Source organism: Neofelis nebulosa, chromosome 7 (genome assembly GCF_028018385.1).
Source record: "Neofelis nebulosa isolate mNeoNeb1 chromosome 7, mNeoNeb1.pri, whole genome shotgun sequence".
NCBI lineage: Eukaryota > Metazoa > Chordata > Mammalia > Carnivora > Felidae > Neofelis > Neofelis nebulosa.
In genome coordinates this window covers 35,373,454-35,392,434 of record NC_080788.1, presented here as the reverse complement: position 1 = coordinate 35,392,434, position 18,981 = coordinate 35,373,454, and the positions used below count along the sequence as shown (strand labels likewise).

General features: G+C 37.4%; 1 protein-coding gene across 5 annotated transcripts in view; it reads left to right on the top strand.

Moving 5' to 3' along the window:
- The window catches only part of LRRC49 (leucine rich repeat containing 49), a 145,327-nt gene that overhangs the window by 70,647 nt on the left and 55,699 nt on the right, over positions 1–18,981 (top strand). For 4 of the 5 annotated variants that reach the window (XM_058737201.1, XM_058737202.1, XM_058737203.1 and 1 more), the window contains one exon: positions 12,528–12,675. In XM_058737201.1, coding sequence (XP_058593184.1) covers positions 12,528–12,675 — 148 coding nt within the window. Of the gene's footprint in view, positions 1–1,288; positions 1,410–12,527; positions 12,676–18,981 lie in introns of those variants that run through there. The other variant, XM_058737206.1, reaches the window with a different exon arrangement.

Sequence of the window (18,981 nt, the reverse complement as noted above, 5' to 3'; positions counted from 1 at the left end):
ACTACACCGGTCTATGTGCATCTTTTCAGTTCAGCAACATCATCTTGGTAGTTTGAAATCGGCCATGCTGGGAATATTTACACCATAGGAATTGACAAGTACTATATCAGTTTGTTGTTGTTTTCCCAGACTGCTGCTTACCTACACGGTGCTGAACTTAGATCTCTTTACAGTATTATTTGGCTTGCTTTATAGCCAGTGTAATTTTTAAACAATTAATATTAATGTTGAAAGTGGCTAAAATGAGCATGCTTTTTAGAATTGTTATCACACTTTGAGACTGCCAAGAATCCTTCTCTTTTTCTTCTGTAAATTTGAGGAGACTTAGGGGTGCCTGGGTGGCTCAGTCGGTTGAGTGTCTGACTTAGGCTGTGGTCATGGTCACACAGTTTGTGAGTTCGAGCCCCGCGTTGGGTTCTGTGCTGTCGGTTCAGAGTCTGGAGCCTGCTTCGGGTTCTGTGTCTCCTTCTCTCTGCCCCTCCCCCACTCACGGTCTGTCTCTCTCTCTCAAAAAAGTGAATAAACGTTAAAATTTTTTAAAAAAAATTTGAGGAGACTTATTTGTATCCACATGTCGATTCATAAGAGGAAATATATCATCAAGAACTTTGTCACCTTAAATTTGGTTTCAGTGTCATAAATTAGCATTATAAGAATATGACCATGACTTGAGATCTACTTTTGGTAATTAGAGTCATTGTGAATCTCCTGAGACTGAAGCTGTGTTGCTTTTGTCTTTTTACTGCTAGAAAATGAGTAAGCTAATAGAGAAAGCTAATAGAATTGTCACCTAGAATTCTGAGACACTCAGTTCTGTGCTCATGTCTTTTGTCAACCAGGTGCTTAGGGACATGATAGATACTGTCCTTGTTGAATTGTTGTCAGTGCCATTGTTGCAGCAAAAGATGTCTAAAGAGACAGTTTAACATTTTTCTTTATTTTGTTTAATTCTTCATGTCTCTACCTCCTCCTCTTCACTTTCTTTCTGTTTCTATCATAGCCATAGTCTTCTATTTATTTCTCTCTGGTATCACTTCAGCTTCTCAAATATTAAAATCTTGTAAACACTGTGACGAGTGGGTTAAACTTTTTGAATAGTTTCCCCAAGGGAAATTTGGCGATCTTTTTCATGTATGTGAAAAAATTTTTTGTTTCAGCCATATTTTTGCTTTGTGACAAAAAAGAATGGGCTATTGTTAGAATGCATCTTTAGAATCTGTAGAACCATCTTGTTTCTACGAACCCCTACTATTGTTGTGCACTAAAAAGAATTTTAGTGACTAAGTAACTAACATTACTTAACAAGTAGCAACGTTGATGATTGTTTGTTAAGGAGGACCAAAAGAAAGGAACAAGAAAGTAAAAGAAATGTAAAGGGAGAGAAAAAATGTGTTCTAGTTTTGCTTAAGGTATGTTAAAACTAATTATTGGTTTCAGCTGTTGTTCACCTATTCTTTTTTTAAAAAAGTTCCTCATCATCTTTTCAGTGTTTTAACAGTAATTGATGATCATTGTCTGGATCTATTATTTATTTAGTGATTACAAAATGGTGATATTCCATCATTCTTTGTCCTTTTAAGTTCTATTTCTTCTATAAGAAAAAGACTTTCATTAGCATTTTGATTACCCTGAAGAACAGTTTATGCAGGAAAGGGATGTAAATGCTTTATTTCCTTAATTTATATCCACTGCCTTTGACATTTTTACTTTAATTTTTAAAATATTTTTCTAGTCTGTAGAAGTTCTGTGTCTTTTCAGATCTTCTTGGAGTTTACTGGTATTTTCAAACCTGTTTTTATTTCTTGAAATATGTTTTTATATCCTATGTTTTGTAATTCAATTATGTGAAAAAGTCTTAGACAGTCAATGTCATCTGTGGTTTCTGCTGGCTGTCAGTCAGAGTGTTTTATTTCCTTTTGAACTGTGAACTATATATTTTGGCGGGGGGGGGGTACCTTATCTTTGGGAACTTTTTGAGATCTTGTATGAACGTAGGTTCCTCCATGGAGAAATTTCATTTGTTTCTGTCAGATGCCAATAGGTACAAGCAGCCTTAGACTTCTTCAAAATATCACTTCTCTTGAAATGTTTTAGACCACCCATTTAGTGTGGATTCAGGATGCAAATTGTGGTTTGTGGTTTCAAGTAATCAGGGAAGAATTCTCCTCCCCTATTAGCTCCGGGTTTTGAGATGGGCAATATATCTGGGGTAGTGGGTGGGAAAGCTTATGTCTAAATAACTCTATATTGAAAGTCTAGTTTTTGGGTCTCAGATATAGGATAGATCTCCAGTTAGACTCTCCAACTTGGGTAGCCTCTGGTATTTGTTTTCTGTCCCCCAGTTTTGAAGATCATATGAACCAAAGTTCAAGTTCATTGGGTCTAGTAAATGTCCTCAGAGCTCTCTGGGGTCTCACCTTCACTTTTTTTTTTTTTTTTAAACCTGTGTATTTCTCATTTTTTTTTAGCAGGTCATGGATGCACTTGAGAAGATTTTTTAAATATATTTTATCTAGCATTTTTAGCTGTTTTTGCAAGAGCCTCAGTCTACAAACTTCATTCTGTCCGATATACAAACACCTTCATTATGTGCTATTTTCTTTAACTGTGCTTCATTCTTTAATACTTAATTATATGTTATCATATAGATTTTTCTAGCTATTTTATATTTATCAGTTGTGTATATGTCAGTCCTTGTGAGAACACTTGATTATTCTAGTGTTCCATTTCATTTCAGCCTGCTAGATACATAGTAACTGTCCAGTAAAATTCTCACTGATCAATGTAAAATAAGTGAGCTTTTTATTAAGATTGTTTTCAGAGAATATGGTGCTTTAATGGTATGAAAGAGTAAAACCCCTTTTTCTAAAGTACCTAGCTTACTTTTGGGAGAAGTTTCTAATTGGAGAAATTGGACTGATACTTGGGGGTTGTTAGTTAAATATCTATGTGCTCTGCTTGTATATATGGGAATTTTACTTTTTCTCTGTATTTTATTAAGTAAGCCTAAAATGGACTGAAATATGTTCTTTTCCTTTTGAGATGTGAGTTCTGGTCAGTAGGGACACACTGTTCCTCCGTAGGTTCTTTAGCAGATAGGAAGCAGATGCGGCATCGGGAGAAGACCACTAGGGGAAGAACAAATACATGAGTAATCTGGAAAAAGATTAAAGTCGAATTATGAATTAGGTGTCGGCCTTTGGACCCAAGCTTTTCCATTCTGGGGACTCCGAAGAGGCAAGCAACTGAGTGTTGTTAAAAAAAAGACTGTTCTTAAAAGGCAATAGTACTTTACTGTACTTACTGTTCCGTTTCCAGGTGGTTTTGCTTTTGTTTTATAACCTGACCTTGATTTTCTCTGGTTAGGTAGTATGCAACCCTTCATTAGCCTGGATTTGTACTTGATGAGACTTCTTTCATTTGATTAGAGAATGTCTTTAAAATCGTAGGTACCTTGTCAGTGCATTTCTAGGAATGTCTGGCATGTTTATTGGTCAAATGCCTGGCAGATGGAAATGAAATTTTGTGAGGAATCTTCTGGATCAAATATGGATTTATTTTTACCTTAATGAAACTATTCAAAGCATAAAGACTTTAGTCTGAGTATCAGTGCTAACAGCCGACCTGGAAAGGGTTGCCAGGATAGTACCTGCTAAGGATTGCAATGATTTTCCCACTCCTGGTGCCTCTTTGGTTGTGCTTGAATTACAGACACAGACCAGATGGGCATCAACAGATCTCCTAGATGTCTGAAGTGCTTCATAATGACTGCATTCAGTGGACATAATATTTTCTTCTGTATTCACTAATGTGCTTTGTATTTGAATTCAATGAAGACAGTGTGTACTTTTGCGTTTAACACCATTAGTTACATTCCCCAAAGGAATACTTGGGCTAGGAACAGTTACAATCATTTTAGTTTACAATTATACTTGCAATAAGAAATAAATCATAGACTCTACAGTCTAAGTTATAAATAGACATTAAATAACAATAGGGTGCCTGGGTAGCTCAGTTGGTTAAGTGTCTGACTCTTGATTTCAGCTCAGGTCATGATCTCACAGTTCGTAGGATAGAGCCCCATGTCAGGCTCTGCATTGACAGTTTGGAGCCTGCTTGGGATTCTCTCGCTCTCTCCCTCTCTCTCTCTCTCTCTCTCTCTCTCTCTCTGTCTCTCTGTCTCTCTCTCTCTCTCAAAATAAGTAAATAAACAAACATTTAAAAAATAACAATAAAATCAGGATTTACTTGCAATAAAATGTTTTCCAGCTTCCCTCTGCTTCTGGACATATTATTTCCACTTTTCAGTGCATATACCTGGTTAGTGACAGATATCAGATCATACTGATTCCTGATAACATGATATCCTTTAAATAATTCTAAGACTAGTGTAAGAAAAATTATTTATTAAGTTTTAGATCAAAGATAAGCCTTTGGAAATCATATCAATTCATCATAGTCTTTCACTCATTCACCAAAATTATTGCACCCTCACTAGATGCTGGGGGCTATGATAGGTTTTGGAATAGTGATCACGGTACATTTCTAGCCCTCAAGAACCATACAGTTTAATTCTGTTTAGATATGCTGGGCCATTGAAGAAAAATACTCTTCAGCACAGAAGAGTTCTCTTGCCTGTACTGGCTCTGCCTCTGCCTTTCACATCACTGCATCTCTTAAAGGTCGAAGTTAGTATCCCATCCTGTGGTAGTTGGAGGAAAACTTAAAGAAAGCCTTTTTGAAATATGTCCTAAGGGCCATGGGTCACCAATATAACACACCGTTCCAGACAAGGGAGACCTGATAGATGAAAAGGTGATTTGTCAAATGACAAAATGTTTTACATTTTAAATGTCTTTGTAAATCAATTTATTGATATATAATTTACATGTAACAAAAAGCACGCATTGTAAGAGTCGAGTCCATGAATTTTGACAAAGTGCACAGCCTTGTAACCACCACCCAATCATTATTAACCCTAGAGAAAAACCCGGGTGTTACTCTCGATTCCTCCCTTCCTCGCATCCAAGTAAGTACTAGTTTCTGTACATGCTACACCCTAACTTCCATAGAACCTATCCTGTCCTCTTTACTCTCTTTCGCTTCTGCCTTAGTTTTTGATATGTTAGAGCCTTGTTCCTTTTTTACCTCTATTTACTGCAATCTGTAACGAATTTTTTGCTCTTAATTCATTTCTTTCCTTTATACTTTCCATAATGTTACCAATTATTTTAATAGTTACTAGTTATCGTAATCCTGTTAGCACCCGCCTCCCTTGCTTAAACTCCCTCGATAGGTCTTCGGTCAGTTCACATTCTCAGCTCTCAATTTCTGAGTAAGAGATTGTTTCTCAGCAACTGACGTGATGGTGACATTATTTATCAATAGGAAGTATACATAGAGAAGTAGGTTTGTGGATTGAGGATGATGACTTTGTTACTTAACAATGTAGAGAAACACAAATTTGCCTTGTGTTTCAGTTTTGAACTTATCAGAAGCATCTTTGGTTTTAGCTTTATGTAAACAACTATGAGGGAAGGAGAGAAGCATTTTTCAAACATCCGTTAAACATCAGAAACGATTCTGAGATGTTTTATATTGATGGGGAAAAAAGAATTTTGTTACTGCTAGGTGGGAAAAATTTGCAATGTTTGTTCAAGTTTATTTATACCAGTAGTGATTATTAAATTTAACGATCTCTCATTTTCATCTGCATATGCTAGCCTTTTAAAAAAATGTCTTCCCAACTGATAGTGTTTAAATGCCAATACCCCCAAAGGCCATACGTAGATTCAGTGAGTTCCCTATCGGTATTACAACCGCATTTTTTGCAGAGGTATAAAAACCACTCCTAAAATATATAGAGCCACAAAAGATCCTGAAATAGCCATAGGAATACTGAGAAAGAATAACCAAGCATCACATTTCCTGATTTCTAAGCTACAGTCATCAAAACAGTATGGTACTAGAATAAAAACAGACAAATACACCAATGGAATAGAATCGAGAGCTCAGAAATAAATCTAAGTATATCAGGTCAACCAATATTGACAAAGGAGCCAAGAATACACTCAATGGAGAAAGGACAGTCTCTTTAATATTCACAGGTGAAAGAATGAAACTGGACTCCTGTCTTATACCACTCACAAAAAATAAGCCAAAATGGATTAATGACTTAAATGTAAGATCAAAACCATGAAAGTCCTAGAAGAATACACAGAAATAAACCTTCAGGACATGTGTTTTTATTATGATTTTTAAAAAATATGATACCTAAAGCACAAGCAACAAAACAAAAAATAAACAAGTACCGCATCAAAGGAAAATCTTCTGTATACCAAAAGAAGCTATCAATAAAGTGAACAGACAACCTATGCAATGGGAAAAATATTTGCCAACCACGTCTCTCATAAGGGATTAATATCCCAAATGTATGAAGAACTCATACAACTCGATAGCCAAAAAACAAATAACCCAATTAAAAAATGGGCAAAAGACCTGAATAGACATTTCTTCAAAGGAGATATACAAAAGGCGAACAGGTACATGAAAAGATGTTCAACATCACTAGTTATTAGGGAAATGCAGATTAAAACCGTGGTGTTAATATAATGAGTTATCATTTCACACCTGTTAGAATGACCATCGTCAAAAAGAGAAGAGATAACAAATGCTGGTATGGATGTGGAGAAAAGGGAACCCTCGTGCGCTGTTGGTGGAATTGTAAATTCATACAACCACGATGAAAAACAGTAGGGGGAATTTTCACAAAGTTGAAAACAGAGCTACCATATGATCCAGCAATTCCACTTCCTGGAATAGGTCCAAAGGAAATGAAAACTAACTTGAAAAGGTATCTGCATCCCCCTGTTTATAGCAACATTGCTACAATAACCAAGCCATGGAAACAAGTTAAGTGCCCATTGGTGGATGAGTGGATAAAGAAGTTATGGTGTATATATATGAATGTCGTTCAGCCATAGGAAATAAGGGAATCCTATCATTCGTGACAACATGGATGGACCCTGAAGGCATTATATTTCACACTGAGTGAAATAAGTCAGACAGAGGAAGATAGTTACTGTGTGATCTCACTGATATGTGGAATCTAAAAGCAAAACCAAAACCAAGCTCACAGAAAGAGATCAGACTTGTGGAGGAAGTCAGAGAGGTGGAGGATGGGGGTAGGGGAGAATTGGAGGAAGAGGGTCAAAAGTCCAAACTGCCAATTATAAGATAAATTAGTACGCAGGACTAATATACAATATGATGACCACAGCTAACACTGCTGTATGACATACAGGAAAGTTATTAAGAAAGTAAAAACTATGAGTTCTCATCACTGGGAGGAAATTTTTTTTTCTCTCTTTTGTTCTTTCTTTTCTTTGTATTGTATCTATATGAAAAAATGGATGTTAGCTGAAGCTATTATAGTCCTCATTTCACAATATATGTAAGTGAAACCACCATGCTGATGTATGTCAATTGTTACTCAATAAAACTGGGGGAAATTGTCTTCCTAAAATTATCTAAATATGTCTCAAAACCCATAATGAGCATATGAGTTGTGAGATTTACCTATTAGATGGTAAAGATAATCTCTAAGGTAAAAAAATAGGAGAGGATCTTTTTACCTTGAATGGGAGGAAAACAGAAGAAATATTTAAATGTGACAATAAAAAAAGGGAACTTTAGTCTTACCATATACCTTGCCTTGACCTTAATTGTCAACATATAGGTTATTTTCTATACCATAAATATTCTATATCCCCTAGCTTTTCTTACACAGGAAGAAGGGATATTCAATATAGTGCCTGAATAAAGGAAGTACTCTTAGACCTAAATGTTTACATTTGTTATTTGAATAGTCATCAATTTTTGATGATTCTAACATAATGATTTTAACTAGTTATGATTCTAACATAAACGATTTTCATGATTTTAACTAGTCTTCTCTGGGGTATCATTTAGAAAAGCGAGTATTCCCTTCTTTAAAAAATGGAAGTCCTCAAAAAATTAAAAATAGAACTACCATTGAGTAATTCCACTTCTGGGTATTTATCCAAAGAAAATGAAAGCACTTACTTGAAAAGATATCTGCATGTTCATTGCAGCATTATTTATAGTAGCCAAGATACGGAAACAATATAAGTGTCCATGGACAAATGAATGGATAAAGAAAATGTGGGATGGATGGATGGGTGGGTGGATGGACAGACGGACAGACAGACAGGGAGAGATATATAATGGAATATTATTCAGCCATAAGATAGAATGAAATCTTGCCATTGGTGACAACATGGATAGACCTTGGGGTATAATGCTAAGTGAAATAAGTAAGACAAAGAAAGACAAATACCATATGATTTTTTACTTATATGTGGAATCTAAAGACAAAAACAAAAACCAACAATAAAAAAGCAAAACAGGTTCATAGATACAGAGAACAGATTGGTGGTTGCCAGAAGCAGGGGGCTGGCAGTGAGCGAAATGGGAGAAAGGAGCCAAAAGGTACAAACTTTCAGTTCTAAAATAAATTAGTCATGGGAATGTAATGTATGGCATATTGGCTCTTACTAATAATGCTGTGTTGCATATTTGAAAGTTGCTAAGAGAGAAGATCTTAAAAGTTCTTACCACAAGAAAAAAATTCTGTAAAAAAGTTCTGTAACTGCGTGTGGAGATGGGCATTATACTAGATATATTGTGGTGGTCATTTCACAATTTACACAAATATTGAATCATTATGTTACATACCTGAACCTAATATAATGTATATCAATTATACCTCCACTTTTTAAAAGACCCAATCAAAATCCCAGCAAGCTGATATCAATGAATGTGTTCTAAGGTTTAAATGGAAAAGCTAAGACCTTGAATAGCAACACAATACTGAAGAACACAGCTGGAGGACTCATACTACCCTATTTCAAGACTTATATTAAGGTACAATAATCAAGACAGTGTGGTATTGGTGAAAGAGTAGACATATATATATAAGTAGAAAAGAATAGACGACCTAGAAATAGATTCACACAAATATAGTCAAGTAATCTTTGACAAACGAGCAAAGGCAATTCATCTGAGAAAGGGTAGTCTTTTCAATAGATGAGACTGGAAAAATAGGATATTTACATTTAAAAAAAGAATCTAGATGTAGACCTTATATGTTTTACAAAGTTTACTCAAAATGGATTGTAGACTTAAATATAATACACAAAGCTATAGAACTTCTAGAAGAAAATTTAGGCAACCTTGGGTTTGGTGATGAATTTTTAACGTTTATTTATTTTTGAGAGACAGAGAGACAGAGCTCGAGCAGGAGACAAGCAGAAAGAGAGGGAGACATAGAATCTGAAGCAGGCTCCAGGCTCTCAGCACTGAGTATGTTTCAAGTATGTTAGCAAGCTATCAGCACAGAACCTGATGCGGGGCTCGAACTCATGGACTGTGAGATCACGACCTCAGCCGAAGTGGGTCAGTTAACCGACTGATCCACCCAGGTGCCCTTGGTGATGAATTTTTAAATAGAATACGAAGACCATGGCACATGAAAGAGAAAACTGATAAGTTGAACATCATTAAAATTAAAAACTTCTGCCCTGTGAAGACACTTTTAAGAAAAATGAGGGGCACCTCGGTGGCTCAGTAGGTTGAGCGTCCCACTTCAGTTCAGGTCATGATCTCACGGTTCGTGGGTTTGAGCCCCGTGATGGGCTCTGTGCTGACAGCTCAGAGCCTGGAGCCTGCTTTGGATTCTGTGTCTCCTCCTCTCTCTGCCCCTCCCCGGCTCACGCTCTGTTTCTCTCTGTCTCTCAAAAATTAATAAATGTAAAAAAAAAATTTTTTTTTAAGAAAAATGAAAAGGCAAGTCACAGACTAGGAGAAATATGTGCAAATCATATACCTGATAAGTTATTTGGGTATATTTGTATATATGTATATATTTATATATCCATGATATACAAAAATTCAAAACACAAGAAATAACAGGTGTTTGTGAGGATGTGGAGAAAGGGGAACCCTCCCGTACTGTTGGTGGGAATGCAGCCGGTGCAGCCACTCTGGAAAACAGTATGGAGGTTCCCCAAAAAGTTAAAATAGAAGTACCTTATGATCCAGCAATCACACTACTTTGTATTTACCCAAAAAATATGAAAGCACTAATTCAAAGGGATACATGCACCCCGATACTTATAGCAGCGTTGTATACAATAGCCAAGATATGGAAGCAGCCCAAGTGTCCATCGACTGATGAATGGATAAAGAAGATATGGTATACACACACACACACACACACACACACACACACACACACACACATACACACACAATGGGATATTATTCAGCCATAAAAAAGGAAATCTTGCCATTTGCAATGACATGGATGGAGCTAGAGAGTGCTATGCAAAGCGACGTAAGTCAGAGACAAACACCCTATGATTTTACTCATATGTGGAATTTAAGTAACAAAGCAAACAAGCAAAAGGAAAAAAAAAATGAGAGAGAGAGGCAAACCAAGAAACATACTCTTAACTATAGAGACCAAATTGATGATTACCAGAAGGGAGGTGAGTGGGGGAATGGGTAAAATAGGTGATGGGGATTAAGGACCGCGCTTGCTGTGATGAGCACAGGGTGATGTATGGAAGTATTGAATCACTAAATTGTACACCTGAAACTAATATTACGCTGTATATTGACTAAATGGAATTTAAATAAAAACTTAAAAAAAAAGATATAGAGATGGCAAATGCGTAGGAAAAAATGTCATCCTTTGACATTAGGAAATTGCATATTAAAACAGTGAGACCTCTACACACCTTTTGGAGTGACTATTATAAAAAAAAAACCTGACATATAGCAAATGCTGATGAGAATGCGGAGCTGGTCGGAATGCAAGATGTTACAGCCACTTTGGAAGACAGTTTGGCAGTTTCTCATAAAGCTAAACTAGTCTCACTATATAATCCAGCAATTGCACTCTTTTAAGTGTTTACCCAAATGAGTTGAGAACTCGTGTTCACTCAGAAACCTGCAGACAAATATTTATAGCAGTTTTATTTATAATCACGAAAATCTGGGAGCAACCAAACTGTGGTACATCCAGACAATGGCATATTAGTGATAAAGAGAGAACATGTGCTGTGAAGACACAAAAAGACACGGAAGAAGCTTTTTTTTTTTAATGTTTATTTTTTTGAGGGAGAGTGTGAGTCGGGGAGGGACAGAGAGAGGGGGGACAGAGGATCCAAAGTGGGCTCTGCGCTGACAGCAGGGGGCCCAGTGTGGGGCTTGAACTCACAAACTGTGAGATTATGACCGAACTGAAGTCGGACGCTCAACTGACTGAGCCATCCACGTGCCCCAAGACATGCAAGAACCTTAAATGCAAATGGCTAAGCGACAGAAGTCAGTCTGAAAAGGCTATATTCTGTATGGTTCCAACTATATAACATTTGGAAAAGGCAAAAACTGTAAAGACAATAAATAGATCAGTGCCAGAGATTCAGGGAAAGAGGAGGAGGGTTGGAGTAGGGGATTTTTTTAGGATCATGGAACTATTTTGTATGATACTTATGCATTTGTCAAAACCCACCGAACTTTATAGCACAGAGTGCTATATGCAAATGTAAAAATAATATTTAGGAGGTTAGAGGATCCAGGGAAGGAATGAATATAGACTGTGACAAGAGAAGCTAACTGTATTTCAAACGTATGAACCAACCCCCCTTGAAGGGGTGAGGGGGGGAGGTGTTGACCTAAGTAACTTTGGAATGAATATATAAAACTAAATGCTAAAGGAATTACACATCACAGTTATACTTTAGTTAACAAAGTTGTTTCCTGTGGGTGTTCAGGTTGAAAAATGCTGATACCACTATGCATATATTCTGGAATTAAACAATTAAATAAATGGATGAGATGGTGGGAGTCAGATTTCTCCTTGTTGGAGTAGGAATTTACAGATAAGTGAGGGAAAGAGGCTAGAATGATCCTTTTGATAATAGAATTGGGGTACATCAGTGTGAATTCATGTTTAGCCTAATATAGACATAAATGATTAAATATTATAGGTGTTTGTATACACACATGTTAATATTCACACATACATGTCTTTGCTCTGTTGGCAGAGGGCCTGAAAAAAATGACACCCCAGGAGCAAAAAGTATATCCAGCCACCAGATCTTTGGTTCCAGTAGCCTTCTCCAATAAAAGGAACCATGGCTCCTTTGAGAAATGGCTGATTCTAGGACCGGGGTCGAAAATACATGAGTCTAGAGAATCTGTTAGTGCCAGAAAGCAAGGGATGAATTAATTAATTGTAAATAATTGTGAATTAAAATGTGCTATACTGCTACAAGATGTTAATAACAGAAAAATGGGTGCAGAGTATATGGGAACTCTATGCTATTTTTTCAAGTTTTCTGTAAACCTAGAACTACTCTACAGTAATGTATAGTAAATGAATGAAAGTACTGTTGGAAGGTCCCACAATAATCCAGCGGTTTCTGTCTCTCCCGCAGTTTTGAAAGTGTTTGCTGTCTTGCTGACTCTTCTTCTCTCTCAGACATCACTTTTGATGGCAATCCAATAGCTCAAGAGTCATGGTACAAACACACTATCCTTCAGAATATGATGCAGCTGCGCCAGCTAGATATGAAGAGAGTTACGGTGAGAACTCTTGTGAAGCGCTTGCCAAATTGTCTTCCTTACTGTGGAGTGGGAGATTGGGGTGCATGTTCTTTGCTTGAAATGCTTCTTGGTTTTAATAAACTGTGTTATCATGACAATATAATTCATAATTATAAGTACAAATTTTTTGTTTACCACCCGTCCCTTATTTCCAATTTCATCGAATAGCGCTGTTAAATAACAGAAATTCACCTGAGTACATTTGAAAGATCTAATTGACTTTATTAATCAATTCATGAATTGGGCAGCATCCTCTTTAGCAAGTAGAGAGGTGCTCCCAGTGATGACAGAAAAACAAAGGTTTTTAAAGGTAGAGAGGGAGTGGAAAAAGGGAAATTATTAGCAAGTTGTTGTAGGCAAGGTCACCCCTCGGAAGGGAAGGGAAGGGAAGGGAAGGGAAGGGAAGGGAAGGGGTTCATCAGTAAACTTCCTAGTGCTGATGAGGAATTTCCCAGGTTGACTGGTTACAGGTTACATTTTGGGAGGGTCAAAACTACACTTAGGTAGTAAGTCTTGGTTTACTCGCTTGGGGCCTTAACAAGTGACACTATTTTCGGTCTTCTTTCCCTCTTTCTTCTTCTTCTCCTCCTCCTCCTCCTCCTTCTCCTTCATTCCTAACCTTTTATTTAAATTAATCATCACAACTGGTTTCCATTCTGGCTTAATACCCAACTAATAGTTTAGTTTGGAATGGATGAGTAAAAACATCATTGGTAAGTTACATAATGTAATGTTTTAAGAACGTGAGTGCCAAAGCCAGACCGCCTGAGTCTGGATCCTCGCTTGACCATATTCTAGCCGAATGACCTTTGGAGATTTACTTAACCTTTCTATATCTCATTTTCCTCAAAGTAGAATGGGAGGTCATGATTATGTCATAGAGTTGTTGTCAAGATAAAATAAAGTAGTAACCCTTAGAACAGTGTGAGGCTCATAGGAAGCATCACATGGAGCTGTTGTGTGTAATGCCATACCTCTCAGAGTCATTCTCTTTTATTCATTCTCTCTGCATGTTGGGTATTTTCTATACTTAGATGTTTTAATATGGCTCCTGATCTAAGTGAAATGCTGTACATGCACCTTCTAGGCATACAGTGCACATTAGCATATCATAGGTTTCAAGAAGCTCTATAACAAACTTGCCTTAATTGGTTTCACTGCAGCCCATATTTATTCAAATGTTTTCCTATCTCAGAAAACACCCATTAATGATCTCAGTTCAGTAACCCCAGAGCTAGAAAAATATCCTAAACCTCCACTTGTTTTCTGACTTCTAGACTCTGCTAATGTTAATGTGGATTTTGAGTGGTCAGCTATTCAAGTGCCAATTGACTCATTGTCTGGAATCCATTTTCACAATGTGCACATTTTACATTTCTGTCTCAGCAATATCATGGCCATCTGAGGTAGCCAGCAGATAGTTACAAGTGTTGGTGAATTCGTGCATGCCAGGGGTCTCCTAGGGCTCTGCCTCTCTTTGTTCCAGCATGGAGATGAGGCTCTTTGTCCTTAGTTTCTTCAGATCTATCCTGCGAACACTGTTTCGTACTTTTACCCTTATCTCCATGTCTTTCTCAATTGAGCATCTTTGGTACTTACAATTGCTCTTCCTGGTGAGATTGAGATGTTTGGGGTATGAAATGATGCTAACTCATTTGTATAAATTAGTACCTAATTATATGTTATGTTTCTCATAGTGAATTTCTGTCAGTCTTGCCTACCCAAGTAATGTATACAATCCTTAAGGACAGAAGCCATTCTTCCTCCTTGCTCGATACATACAGATGGTCTATATGCATGTTTATTTCCTTTCCTTCTCTATCTCACACAATGCTGAGAATGTAGTAGTATGCAATAAAGTCCTGACTGAGTGAAATTTATCTACTTTCATGCCTGAAATAAAGGAGAATAATGCTATATATAATCATTGTCTTTGTGCATTCCCGTGGGTTGTGTTTGCCTGGTGAGGAAATGAGAGAAAATCACCTGGGATGGGAGCAGGGCCAACTGTTCTGCTAAATAAAGAGCAGCAATCCTTGTACATCTCCTCCTTCATGGTTTAATTTGAGAAATAAAAAAAAAAATTAATGTCTTACTAAAAGCTTTCTTTGAGGTATAATTGGCATAAAATTAATTGTACATATTAACTATACAGGTTGATAAATTTCAACATGTATATCACCTGTGAAACATCACCACAGCTAAGCTTATTAATAATTCGCCACCCAGAAAAGTTTCCCAATGCCCCTTTGTTATCCCTCCTTTCCACCCCTCCCCACCCCACGGGAAAGGACCTGTGCTTTAATAAAATAATCTTTTTGCATCAAAGACATCTCAAGAAATCTTTCTTGGCCTTTGGCTCCGGACCCCACCACCATTCCAAAACCCCATCATAGTGAAGACAGGTTATAATGCAAAATGCCAAGCTAGAAAAGATAGGTTGATAGATATGTATATGTGCGCGCGCACACACACACACACACACACACACACACACACACACAGCACAGCACAATAATATTAGAGGATAAAGCACCCTTGTGTCTGCCAGAGAAATAGGAAAAGTTGCAAAGGAGAAAATACTTGATGTGGGCTTGGAGAGTGGTCAAGAAGAAGAGGATGTATCTGTGGAGAGTGTGCAGGGAGGGTGGAGGCATGCATAATGCAGAGACATGTGAGGGACTGAAAGCAGTTCAACATGGCTGAGCACTGAGTGTACGTGGAGGAGAGTAGCAGGAGCAAAGGGTGTCTCACAGGCAAGCGGTAGGCTATGAAGGGCATTTTATATTACAAGAAAGAGATTAGCTTCTTTTGTTTCTGGACATAACAGGAACTCTTGAAGAGTTTAAAGTGGTTAAATTACAATTGCCTATTAAAAAGAGTGTCTGCCTTGGTAGCAGCCCAGGGGGTGAATTGGGAAGGATAGGATGGGTGGGATGAGAAACAAGGAGATTAGTTACAGTGAGAGCTTCCAGGGGTCTGACCCAGAAGAATGGCATAAGACAATATGAGGTCAGGAGACATAATGTAAGTTGATGGCCTCAGGTCCTATTTTGCTTCTGTTATCTCTGTCAAGAAGAATGGCTTATAGTCTGTTAAGAGTAGAAATAAATATTGATAAGAAGAAAGTAAAGCCTCGGATAGGTGAATAGATAAGTTTGATCTAGAGCAAGCTATCTGGAAAGGATCTGATAGTAAATATTTCAGGCTTTGGGAGCTATATAGTCTCTGTTGAACACTACGAAACTCATTGTAGTGTGTAAAGAAGGCATAGACATTACATAAATGAATGAGCATGCCTCTGCTCCAATAAAACTTTATCTACAAAAATAGGTGACAGGCTGGATTTGGTCTGTGGGCTGGAGTTTGCCAGTCCTTGATCTACAGAACTGAATAAATATAGTGAATAAATAATTACTAGACCTTTGAAAGAAACAGTGTAGAATAGTAAAGCAGCTTCACGGTAGGATGAACTGATCTGTCTTTTTATCATAAAGGGAAAGAATATAAATTTCACAAATTGTGACAGTAAACTTGATGTTGAATACGAAGGAAATCTAAATTAGATTATTGGAGGAGTTGTCAGTACTAAAGGCATTGATCACTAGGAGGCAGCAGTGGTTCGCTAAAAACAATTCATGCCAGACAAATTAATTTTCTATTTCAGATATTGTAAATTGGCTCTCTCCGAGAAGTGTTCCAGTGTTTTGCTATTTCAGCCAAGCTTTTGACAAAGTCTTTTATGGTATTGCTTTGAGTAAGTTGTATGACGACAGCACAGTCAAGTGAATTTGGGATTCCAGCGTCCCTACAACACAGGAAGCAGTGGATTAAGGCCAGCCTGTAGAAGAATCTGTACTGGTTTGCCTTGAGGCTTTTTCCTCAGGCCCTTTCGATTCAATATATAAATATTTTTTAAATGTTTACGTATTTTTGAGAGGGAGAGAGAGACAGAATGTGAGCAGGGGAGCGGCAGAAAGAGAGGGAGACACAATTCAAAGCAGGCTCCAGGCTCTGAGCTGTCAGCACAGCGCTCAACACAGAGACTCGAACCCATGAGCCACGAGATCATGACCTGAACTGAAGTTGGACACCCAACCAACTGAGTCGCCCAAGCACCCCTGATTCAATATTTTTGTTAATGACTAGATGAGAATATTTCTGTTTTTCTGAGAAAGTATATAATTGACAGGAGCTAGAGAACTTGGAGATCCTGATATACTGGTTAATCGAATCACAATCCCAAAGTAGCTCAATAATCTAGAACAGGGTTTGGCAAACAACAGCCTGTGGGCCAAATCTATTCTGCAGACTATTTCTGAGCAGGTCTCGGGCTAAGAAATGGTTTATAGTTTTTTTTTTAAAGCGTTGTATTTTTAAAAAATAAAAGAAAAACCATGCGTGATAGAGATCTCATGTGGCTCACGAAGCCTGAAATACTTACTATTTGGCTCTTTCCAGAAAAAATTTGCTGACCTCTAGTGTAGAAAAATAAGCATAATTTAGCAAGACAAAAATAGATAAATTGAAAATCCTGGACTTTACTCCATAACAACAAATAATCCCCAGCACAAACGCAGAATTACGTGAGATGAGACTCAGCAAATTGAGTTACTTGTGAGATGTGATCATTAGAAGTAAATATGGTTTAAAACAATATCATTTATAGAAACAATTCAGAAAAATGGAGACAGTAGTCCCCATTTTTTCTTTAATGATCAGATTTCACCTGCACTATTAGTTTTAGGGGGTGACAACGAACTAGGGTATGTCCAGAGAACCTGGCACAACTCATTGACAGAGGGGAGCCATAAGGAAGATATTACAGTGGTCTTCAAATATTTTCACAACTGTCCATAAAAAAAGAGAATAGACACATTTTGGGGGCCTAGAACGAGGACAATCGTATAGACAATTCTAGGAGGCAGAATTTTCTCCTTTTAATTTCTAAGGCAGTGTTTTTCTAACACAGGCACTATTCTCAGAATTCTGAAACAGACACGACTTCATAATTCCTAAAGTTTTCACTTCAGACCCACATTTATTGGCTTAATATGACCTTGTTTATAGTTTGCTCTCCAAGAATTGGAACAGCCTTATCTGAGACAGAAGTGAGTTTTCTGTTTTGGTAGCCATTACTGACGCTCGCCAATACGTTCTGATTCTCCTCCTCTTTTTGGCAGGTGGAAGCATTCCCCTTCAACTTAGGTGTGGTTGTGCAACTTGCTTTGGCCAATGAAGTGTGAGCAGAAGTAATGTATATAATTTTCAGGCAGAAGCATTTAAAAGCCGATGTATGATTTTCACTGCTTTTCTCCTGTGGTGGTCATTGTGGACGCATGTATTGAGTTGAAGATGCCATCAGATCACAGCACCCAGGAATACTTAGGCAGTACATGGAGGGCAGTTGTAGTGTTCTTTGAACCATCAAGAAGTAAGCTTTTGTCTGGGCACCTGGGTGGCTCAGCCAGTTAAGCGTCTGACTCTTGATTTCAGCTCAGGTCACGATCTCAGTTTGTGAGCTCGAGCCCTGCGTGGGGCTCTGTGCTGGCAGTGCAGAGCCTGCTTGAGATTCTCTCTCTCCCTTTCTCTCTGCCTCTCCCCTGCATGCTCTCTCTGTCTCAAAATAAATAAACTTAAAAAAAAAGAAGTAAGCTTTTGTCATAAGCTCCTATAACTTTTGAAGTTGTTACGGCAGCATAACCTAGCCTATTCTGCCTCCCCTCCCCCCTAATATTTAAGAGCTAATATCCCTGGCCAAGAGAAGTCAGGTGACCTGGCTTCCAGCCTTCACTCTGACATGAACTATGACCTAGAAAAATCAGTTTTCTCTGTTAAGAAAAAGGTTGTTTAAATGAAAAATATCTCTTGTAGACAAAAACTCTGATTTTAAAGTCTGTTTTAATATTTGTTGGAGTCAAGGAAGTAATGTCTTTTATAACTAACTATTCTGAAGTATATGGTTAAAAACCCACATGGCCACGTATTTTTCTAAATTCCACATAATAAATTACTGCCTATATTAGGACCACTATTATTTATTGGAGCAAAACTTCTCATATAAAATATGCATTGTCTAGAGCCTTAATAGTCTGCTAACAGAGTATAATCTAAGTTATCAAACACCTATTAAATCACAGTACTTCTTAATTAATTTGAAGTCATTTCTATATTTTATCTTCATGACAGACTGAAGTAAGGAAAAAAGTATATATTTTTTGGTCCCAGATAGATCCTTTTCCTTTGCTATATAAAGGATATGGCTTTGATCCCAGACATTGAACT